The following is a 10,440-nucleotide window of genomic DNA, read 5'->3' as shown; positions in this document are numbered from 1 at the left end:
AAGGACCAGATGTTTACACTGCAGCAGATCCCCCAAAAGTGTCGCGAGAATCAGATCCCAACTCAACACATCTTCGTTGACTTCAAGGTCGCATATGATACAATCGACCGACGACAGCTATGGAGGATCATGGACGAACACGGCTTTCCCTGAATGCTGACAAGACTGATTCAGGCAACGATGAACGGTGTGCGAATCTCAGGTGAGCTGTCGGAATCATTTGAGACTCACAGGGGACTTCGACAAGGCGATGGACTTTTCTGTCAGCTCTTCAACGTGGCGCTGGAAGGTACTATGCGAAGAGCGGGCTTCAACATGCGGGCACGATTTTCAACAAGTCTAGTCAGTTTATCTGCTTCGCCGATGACGTGGACATAATCGGAAGAACACATGCGACGGTAGCCGACTTGTATTCCCGACTAAAACACGAAGCAGGGCTGATTGGGCTTGGGATCAATACGACTAAGACTAAATACATGATAGCAGGAGGGACTAATCGCAACAGAGTTCTTCTTGGTAGTAGTGTTGCAATCGACGACGACGAGTTCGAGGTGGTAGAGGAATTTGTCTACCTTGGCTCGTTGATAACAACTGACAACAACAGCCGTGAAATTTGAAGACGCATAGTTAATGGAAGTCGTGCCTACTATGGACTCCGTAAATACTTAAGGTCCAACAAACTCCGACCCCATACGAAGTGTACTGTCGCGACCGCCTGGATGATCGTCCATTGTGATCGCTCGGATCAGCTTCGGTATCGACCGCTGCTGCTGTCGCTGCTATAAGCAGACCGATTCGAAGCCCAATTCGATTCACTACCGTTGAAGGAGACCGATGCGACGCTCAGCTCAATTGCTGGCTGTACGGAATCCCTTCGGTGCTGCTATAAGCAGACCGATACGACGCCCAATCCGATTCGCTACCGCTGCAGGAGCCCGATGCGACGCCCAGCCCAATTTCTGGTCGCACGGATTTACTTCACTGCTGCTGCCGCTGCTATAAGCAGACCGATGCGACGCCCAGTCCAATTGCCTAACGCTGATGGACTAACCAAATTATCCACAATATTTTTGGATTTCTTTCATTAGTGGAAAAGCCAGAACTTAAAAGATCATTACTGTCAATTTATCTTGTTTTTTTTTGCCTTTATCAAGAGAGGAATCTACAAATAAAAACAACTTAAAACAGCAAACACATAAAAATACATCTTGCAGTGGAAACTTTTGTTCTACTGATACTGCCAGACGGCAAAATTGATCGAATTTTCCGACTGAGGGCGGTACCGCTCGACCGTTATATTCTCGTCGGAAACACTGTCCACATTGTAGAAACATTTCAGCTCCTCAATGGCCCTCTCCTCGATCTGGGTGTGCACCAACGACTTTGATTTAATTTTTTCATAGTACTGCTTCTGCTTTCGTTCATCTTCGAGGATTTTACTGAATCCATTCTGAGATGAATTACCAGCCTTGGATGCTGCGTACGAAGTAGACGGTCTAGCAGCTGGTGGCGAAGACACCATGGTGTGAGAAATCGGAGTACCTAGTGGCGATGCGGGTTCCAGACCTTTTTTTCGATTGACTCCAGGGGGCGTTATTTGAATAGGGTCGGATTTCAACGCAGTAGCTGTATTGTTCACGTTCTTCCATGGATTTTCGGGGGTTGATACTTCAGGTGGAGGAACTTGAACCTTTCCGTCGACACTTTGAGACGTGGATGACAATCTTTTGCGCTGTTTCTGGGATAAATTAGTTTTCTGTATTGCTATGTCATTTAGACTGAACGTTGACGTTCTGCTGCTGCCAAATCCATCCGAGGTAGACGAAGATGATAAAACAATTTCCTTTTCGGGGGTTTTCTCCAGGAGAGATCTCAGGTTCGAGAAATTCTCCTGAACCTTATGCTCATTCTTCATGATTTCATTCACTTTTGAAGCAGCTAAAACTACTTTTTTCTTCTGGTCTTTTTTGTCAGTCACCTTTTGCCAGTTTTTACCTTCCCTTTGCACCATATTATCGTCACCGTTTTTGTAATATTGTATTTTGTTTTCCTCAGTCTTCGAAGCAGGAAGATCTTCGAACGATAACTCCCTGATGTATTCCATTGCTTCCTTCTCGTAGTTTCGTTTTTCCAGCTGAATTTTAGAACTTTTCAGCGTTAGTTTTCCTTTAGGAGTTTTGATTTTTGGCACATTGATCTCACTAGCCTTGAAGTTCAAATCCACACTAAAATTATCTACAAATAGCGACATTTCGTCGTCCCCGATGGCGTCTGCTGCCGGTGTTATCGTTCTATAATCTGCCATCTTATGGAACTCTTTGTAAAATTTATCAATGTGCGCTAATACCGGCTGTTCCAGACAGTCCAGCGAACGTAGCTCCAATATTCTTGCCAAATTTACACTAATAAACTGCATGCACGCATCCTTAAGCACCTCACAGTTGTATTGGAAGGCAAACTCAATCAATTCACCAACATTTTTCAAATTTATCCGATCGCTGATAATCACTTCGAATATGTTTTTCAACTCCTCGATGAAAAATTGATCACAGATGATCACCATGCTGAAGAGATAGTTATCGGAATATTGCTGCTGACGAACGCGTTCGTAGTTGTTATCATAGAGGAAGTCTACGATGGGATCCATGTACTCCAATGGGATTGTGATGAGATGTACTGTCTTACTCTAAAAGATTCTACTGTTATCATCTAAAGCTGATGGATTCACATCATGTTACCTCATTCCAAGTGTGGCTGAACATCATGTTGAAATACTCGAGCCGAGCCATTAGCACACATTTGTGTGCTTTGATTTCCTGATTATCCTGCAATTTGATGGTGACATCTCTCAGATTAGGGTAGGAATCCCTTGGCAATGTGGGATAATCCTCGATTAAGGGGTCATCTGTGAGACTGGGGAAAAATTCATTTTTGTGACCTGAATGGTAGAGAGAATTCATACTTTTTCAACGATTCGTTCAAAGCACTGATTTCAAGTTGTTTGAATATTTTTCTCAGTCGAGCTGTCATTTCCTTTAGACTTTCATCGTCTATTATGGTACCAGACTGCAGCCGTTTTACCAACTTCTCTATATCTCCTCGCGAAATCAGTTTGTTGGTGTAAATATAACGCAGCACCAACTCGAATATCTGACCCGTCATTCCATCATACCCTAACAGATGGAACTCCTTCTGTTCCGGCTGCTTCTCCACCAGTTTTCTCAGATGTTTACACCTGTGACACACGATAAAGCGGTGAGCGGGAAAAGTCTGACGTTCAACCACAAATAGTAGATCATGCACGCCGTCCATTTCATGCGCATCGGCTAGTAGCGTCCCGAAATCGCCATTGCTTTTCACCAACTCAGTAACGTTGAAATAGCGGCGAGAATTCTCCTGAAATTGGAATGGAAGAAATAATAATGAAGGTCCCGCTTCATTGTCCTACATAGGTTTGAGTTGGTCAGGGGTTACCTATGTCCTACATATGTTGGTTCAGGGTTTCTCAAAATAGTTTGTGCAATAGACTCCTTTTCCAGAATGAAGTGATATCTCAAACCCCTATATCCATTTTTTCCTATTCATACAAATTACTGTGATAATTGGGAGTTTTGTTCCTTATCGAAGAATATTAGATCTGTATTTTTTGACGTAGAACTACGTCTTTCATTAAGGCTGCCAAATCGGAAAACAGTCACGTTTTTATGAAATAAAGTTAACGTTAATAACTATTTTTGCCGCGAACGGATTTTAGCGATTTACATACTAAACGAATCGGAAATTCCCTAAGATTTGTTTAATATGCTATACATCAGAATCCTCTGGTTTGTAAATGGTTAAAATTCATGAAAACTTTGGGCGTTTCCATTTTTCCATACATTTGTTCTGTCCATTTGTGTGCTTTCCCGAACAGAGCTGTCAATAACGAGCAACTTATCGACGACCAACGAAGGGGAAATCGTAGGATTTAAAGTTGCCGTGAACAAAGGAAAAGTAGAACAATGAAGGGGAATATTTGCCTTGAGTATAAACAGTGGATCTCGCTGAGGAAAACTTTCATTCGGCATCGGACTGTTGAGCAATCCAGTTCACTTTGCTTTCGCTGCGCTTCGATCTAAGATTTTCTGCTTTTTGTGTTCTTTTCTGTTCGTTTTTCGCGTTATTCGTATCGTGTGTTTTTCTTTCCGCGTCATAAATTGGACGCTTCACGTAGTGTGTGATGAGCAAGAAGAAGAGGAATAAAATTTCGAGGCAAGCGTCATCTAATGATGCACGCGAAGTTGGTGCAGTGAAAAGCGCTCGCACTGAACCGAGCCTTCGCGAGTGTGACACCGCAACGAACAACAGCAAAATAGGCGATTTCGACGCGTCGGTCGAAAATGTAAACGGCTTTGGTGCTTTTGAGAATGCATCAATGCATTAAACTGATGTTATGGCGAAGCAGGCGTTAAGGTTATGCTCCAAAAAAATTTGGGGAACACCAAGCATCTTGAAAGTATTACTGGAATGTTATGAGTTATTTAGGTTTAGGTCAACTAGGATTGCATTTGCGCTAATATTGATCATAATGAAGCATTGCTGCTGTTTTCGAGGTTGTTGATATTAACAAAAATAGTTTATTTCGCTTGTTTAGTCATCAAGAAAGTAAATGTCGTTCTGGAGTGTTGTATGTGATTAGGTTTCGCTTACCAGTAGCAAAAATTCCTCCCCTAAGGGTGACAGTTGCGCTTCTCTCGAGCATGAGAAAGTAACGCAACTTTTTTTGAGGCCAGTAATATTAACAAAAGCATTTCTTTTGAGAATAGTGCAAAATGATGAGAAGTATTTGTATTCCTATTAGCTTCAAGCCACCAATGTATGGTTCTGTATGCATGCTATGGCGAACGCTTGTTTGGCGCTTGGTATACGTTGTACGAACGATGCCTGAGGTTCGATTGCTTTGAGGCAATACTAAATAACATGTAGCATGATATTTGATACTTGCAAGTGTTGTCATTGTCGTTGTTTCCATTCGGTGCCAAGGATATATTGATGTAGTTATGATATGTGGAATAATGGTGCTGGTGTAACATGTATATAATCGACTGTAGCCGAGTCTATGTCAATTGCGAAAAAGGCCACCGGAATAGCGTTCGAGGTAAATTTTCAATGCATTGACATGAAATAAATTGCGATATACGATCAGCTAGTGTATTGTTTTTCAAGGGCAAGAATGAATCATCAATCAATTATCGTCAACTGATTCTACAATGAAAGACCATTTCAAAGATTATTCTACTAAGCAGTTGTTTCAAAAATTTCACAGCATTATAGAATAATATCCGAAGGTATAAACAAGCGACTTATATAAAATAACATCGTAGTTCTACGTCAACAATGCGGTCTTGGACACAACCTCCTATATATTTTTTTTTTTTACTAGCTAACCCGGCAAACTTCGTACCGCCCAAACTTTATTTTTCGTTATCATATCCACGTTTTCTTACTAAGTGCACATTCATGGGTCCAATCGCAGACCTGTTCATTGATTGATCTTCTAATCTACCCTTTAAAAATACCATAAAATTTCGAACCCTTCTGCCAAAATTCGTCATTATAATATCAGATTATTTTCAGACACAATTTTCGTTCAAAGTTTTTCAACCACTTGTAAATGATGTTTCTCCGTTACATGGAATAAATATTTGATACAGAAAAAATGATAGAATAAAGACAACCCTAAATCGGACAATTCCTTTCTCGAATTTTGCTCTTATCAACACATTCGACGATCCATTTTTATTTATATAGATAGAAGACAATATAGGAGTGCGTTTAATCACATTAAAATCCATTTCCATTTTCGAACGAAGATCAATTTCGTTAGCACAAATATCAAATGGACTACGCTTGTCAATATGTAATTGTGGAACATATGCGAATTGAATTTTCCGAATTTATCCGTTTTCCTTCAGATTTTTCCGAAAATTTTCAATTTTCATGTTTGGTTGAAATATGTATTTTTTTTTATGGGACCCCTCTCCATTCCAGAGGAGGGAGGGGGTGTCATACCATCATAGAAACATTTTTCGTACCCAAAAATCCACACATTCCAAATTTGGCTCCATTTGCTTGATTAGTTCTCGAGCTCTCTTGCCCTTAGAGAGGGTGTAGGTGCGTTGAACCATCGTAGAAACATTTAGTGCTCCCTAAAACCTCTATATGCAAATTTTGGTTCAATTTGCTTGATTATTTCTCTAGTTATTAAATCACCCCCCCCCCCTCTGTCTCTGAAACCTTCAAATGCACAATTTTGGTTCCGTTTGCTTGATTTATGCTCGAGTAAGCTCGAACCTTCCTCTCCCCTTCGGGAGGGAGAGAAGTGTCAAACCACCATAGAAAAATTTATTGTCTCCTAAAACCTCCATATGCCAAATTTGGCTCTATTTTCTTGATTGGTTCTTGAGTTATGCATGCAATTTATACTTCATTTGTATGGCAGCCCCTCCCTAAAGAGGGGGAGGAGTGTCTATTCACCATAGAAACGTTTCTTGCCCCTAAAACCTTCACATGCCAAACTTGGTTCTATTTGCTTGATTATCAAACACTATATTTTAATCAGACAGCTGAATTTCGAGTTACGATTTTTTGAAAGATAGATGAATGATTTTGAATACGCTCTTTTGAAAAAAAATAAATCATAATTTTTATTGGTCATATGACAATGAAAATTGTGATTTTAGGTAGTTTCCATTATGAGTACACCCAGGTTTGTTTGCGCGGATTTTCCAATTAACGCCTGAGTAATATCACATCTCTCTAAGCTCACATTTCTTCTTCGTGCTCTCTCAGAGCATATGACTGTAATCAGTGCTTGCGACGGAACTTAGTGCTTATGACGAAAATTAGTACCGCACTCTATCACGATGCTTACGCGGATTTTCGAATTAACTCGGTTTTTCGAGTTAACTCGTTTTTTTTACGAGGTACGTATTCCCCGCTTAAAAGAACCTGAGTGTACCAGGTTTCAAAAAAAAAATGGGGGAGAATCTGGTTAGCTCCCGGCTGATATGGCGTGGAATTGATTCATATGTCCTTGAAGAGCAGTATTGAGGCTCGTTTCCAAAACATGTTCAGCTTTTCCCAATACATTGTATATCTGCGAAGCAACCGTTTCACGAATAATGGTTGTTGTCTCAGATATCAAAATGAGCTTTTTCATCTCCCTCATTACACTTCAACAGCATATTAAAATTTAAATTCATTCACATTCCAACACAATAGCAAAACAAAACCCCAGATTCAATCAACAACAACTTGCGGTGATGTCACCTGCTGCTGTTTCTATGGATAATGCTGAATCAATTACGCGTTCAACTGGTTACAATTCAACACAGAATTAAACAGGATCTCACAAACAATTATGTGATATTCCTTGGACACAAAACACAAAGAACTGCAATTTTCACCATTAAAAATTACATAGACATTACAATACAAAAATGGTTCGGGGCTTCGATTTGAGCAGAGTTACTCACCACCAAAGCTGCAAAACTTTCTCCTTTATCATCACACGTGAAATCCACTACATTGGTCAAATTCTTGATCCGTTTCAGTTCAATTCGGGTCTTGTTTGTCGTACTCATTTCCTTCTTCGTATATGTGTCCGTGTACTCACTTATCTGAGTAACCGCTTGAGCATTCAGTTTGTGTGTAATAGTCCCATGGTACAAGTTTCCCAGCAGCAATACCAGTGCATGATTGTTGCACCACGCTATTTTCTCGATCTCCAAGTTCCTCGACTGAGCAAACACACAACGGACAAACTGTTGACAGTCTTCATACCATATGTAGATATTTCTGGCGACAGTAAAAACCAAAACCCTTAGCGGCTTGCTCACTTGCTTCTGAATGTCTTCCTTTTTCGTGATGAACGTCCCTCCGGACACAGAGATACATTCGAATTTCTCCATAAGCGGATTTTTGTACGTCCTCCTTTTAAAGCTGCTGAAAATGTACAAATTGTTGGACTGCGTGTAAACAACGATTGCAGCGTTGCTTGATTCTATAAGTTTAATAGTGGTATCGCGATTCGCAGCCACCGGATTTTCACCGCTAGACTCCGTGCTCAAAGGAAGTGTTTTTGGCAGTATCACAGAGCTTTGGTCCTTCTTCATTCCGAACTGGCCACCGTTGAGGCCCCACACGTAGACATCAGCATCACAAACCGCTATCGAATGAAAATCTTTAGCGATTATTCGATTGATTTTCTTATCTCTGAAATAAATCACCATCAGCAAGTACTATAGCAACATAATCATTAGGTTAAATTACGCAAAATTGTGCAATCCACCGATTTCCCGGAAATTCAGTTGCTTTTCTGGGGGCGGTTTTATTCCAAGCTGGCAGTGATTATTTTCTCCACAAGAATATATCTGAGTACATCATAAATGTGAACAAACACCAAAAGGAAGATATATTTATTTACTTACACAATTTTCGTTGGATAACAGCAATGTATGATACGTTCCGGTGCTAACATCTACTATCCTCTCCTGGCCGCTCCGCACCTGGAAGGTAGTTTTCGTTGGATAGACTATCGTATTTTGATTACCGTTCCCTAGTCGACCGCCTTTACCGTGGCCGGTTGTATAAACCTCCCCATTTGAGGTGATGAAAACGCTGTGATATGCATTTATCGACATTTTATCGATAGTTATTCTTTTCTTGCGGAAGAAATCGATTGAATCTGGGGTTTCTTTGCCCTCAATGTTTCCAATTCCAAGGTTGTAATTTTTGTTCCTTCCCCATACCATGATTTCACAACCGATGCCACTGTAATTTGCACAAAATTACGATTAGTTTCTGTACATACCAGATGGGCCAAAACAATCACTTGTTTCTTCTCCTGGGAATTGTGGAGCACAGCTGCAAAGGGTTGACAAAATCTTCATCGAGAACGTCTATGATTGCCCCATACTTCAGTAGTAAAACTGCCACTCCAACACAACCATAGTACATCGCCCTGTGGAGTGCCGTGTGTCCAGATTCACGATCCTTCAGCGCAACACTGGCCCCGTGATTGATGAGCCATTCAGCAACTGCATAACGTCCAACAGAAGCAGCAACATGTAGAGCGCTCCTTCCCTGCAAACCGGAGTACTTTCATAAAGAACGATACATTACCAAGTCAACCAACCTGTTCGTCCAAAATTTCGGAAAAGTTCCTGCAATACTTGGCAATGAATGCAGCGAGAAGTTCGTCGGAAATTGCCTTCTTGGTGAGAGCCGCCGTGATTGCATTTCCGTGCCTCACCAAGTGGCACCTTTTTGTGCATTCATAGTCGTAGTTGTTTATTGAAATAGACATCGAACTCCGTTCTGTTGGACGATACGCACTTATCTGATTCAGAAATATTTTTTTGCATTCGATACGCCGGACCGAATCAAAACAAACACCGTAGCGCCAACACCTGAGAGTCAACACAAAAGGGATTCGAATCGTGGAACTTCTAATGAACCCGGGACAAATGAATCAGTGTTTGACAGTAATTCCCACTGCAAACTCAAGATCGATCAAGTTCAGCAGAGAAGCCAGATGTGAAGACAAGTCTTGTTTTCATATTGAAGTGATTTGACCTGCTGTAAAGAAACCTACAGTGATACATACTCGAATTCGTACGAAACCATTTTATTTTTCTAAAAATGACGAATGTATGAAAATTGACTCAAACTCATATTCGTACGGTATTTGAAATGTTTAGAATTCGATTCCGAAAATGTTGATCACATCTATAATTCAATATTTTGTGTGGATATCCTTGTTCATTGCAACTTCTTTCAGCCTTTTCCGAAGGTTATCTAAAAGATTTTTGCTATATTCGGGAGTAGAGGTGGGACCAAAATGCCGTGTTGTGCGTCGCTTCTCGTCAGCTGTCATTGCTTGCTTTTTGTACTAAAACATTTGCTTGACGCAATCGGTTGATTTGTAATCACAATCTAACGTTCGCGTCGCCGCTTTACATGTAAACAAAACCAAAGCAAAACGCTCAACAGATTCACTACGCTTCAATGATGTTGGTGCATTATATCGTGTCTGACTCCTATAAAATATTTTCACATTACATTGTTTGTAACACAGCGTTTCCTCTAAAGCCCAACCTCATGCAACATCTTTCGGCTGTTTATGGAAGCTTTAATTATCTGCTTTATCGTGTTAGAAGAAATACCGAAAACTTAACTTATCTTGGATGCACGTTGAAAAATATCGGGAAAGACAATATTAGGTTGGGGAAAAAGTTATCCATTATTTTCTCGTTTATACATTTTCTCGATTATACAGTTTCATGTTTAGGCTTGTTGTAAAGGTGGCATTTCACACTAAAGAAAATTCTTTTGTTATTTTTTGTTTGTTCCATCCAGTTGTAAGTTACAGGGTGTTAACAATAGAGGTCAACAAAG

The 10,440-nt window shown here is 40.5% G+C and overlaps 1 protein-coding gene across 1 annotated transcript; it reads right to left on the bottom strand.

The window, feature by feature from the left end:
* Nucleotides 1-1,103: 1,103 nt before the first annotated feature.
* Nucleotides 1,104-9,735, bottom strand: LOC129777004 (inhibitor of Bruton tyrosine kinase). Its single transcript, XM_055783030.1, has 8 exons — nt 9,179-9,735; nt 8,876-9,126; nt 8,472-8,814; nt 8,314-8,414; nt 7,518-8,256; nt 2,963-3,396; nt 2,739-2,913; nt 1,104-2,686 (listed from the first exon to the last, which is right to left on the bottom strand). Exons 1-8 carry the CDS (start codon nt 9,347-9,349, stop codon nt 1,229-1,231), a joined length of 3,672 nt encoding a protein of 1,223 aa, XP_055639005.1. The 5' UTR covers nt 9,350-9,735; the 3' UTR covers nt 1,104-1,228.
* Nucleotides 9,736-10,440: the final 705 nt, after the last annotated feature.

The sequence above is a fragment of the Toxorhynchites rutilus genome, chromosome 3 (genome assembly GCF_029784135.1).
Source record: "Toxorhynchites rutilus septentrionalis strain SRP chromosome 3, ASM2978413v1, whole genome shotgun sequence".
In the NCBI taxonomy this organism is placed as follows: Eukaryota; Metazoa; Arthropoda; class Insecta; order Diptera; family Culicidae; genus Toxorhynchites; species Toxorhynchites rutilus.
The sequence above is the reverse complement of the archived record's forward strand: the minus strand, read 5'-3'. Positions and strand labels throughout refer to the sequence as shown.

What these genes read in the sequence shown, in the direction of transcription:
- LOC129777004 (XM_055783030.1), bottom strand. Translation starts at nt 9,349, where the DNA reads ATGTCTATTTCAATAAACAACTACGACTATGAATGCACAAAAAGGTGC. An exon ending in ATTCCCAGGAGAAGAAACAA is followed by an intron (nt 8,815 to 8,875) that starts GTGATTGTTTTG and finishes TGCAAATTACAG; the next exon opens with TGGCATCGGTTGTGAAATCA. An exon ending in TCAGCCACACTTGGAATGAG is followed by an intron (nt 2,687 to 2,738) that starts GTAACATGATGT and finishes AGAATCTTTTAG; the next exon opens with AGTAAGACAGTACATCTCAT.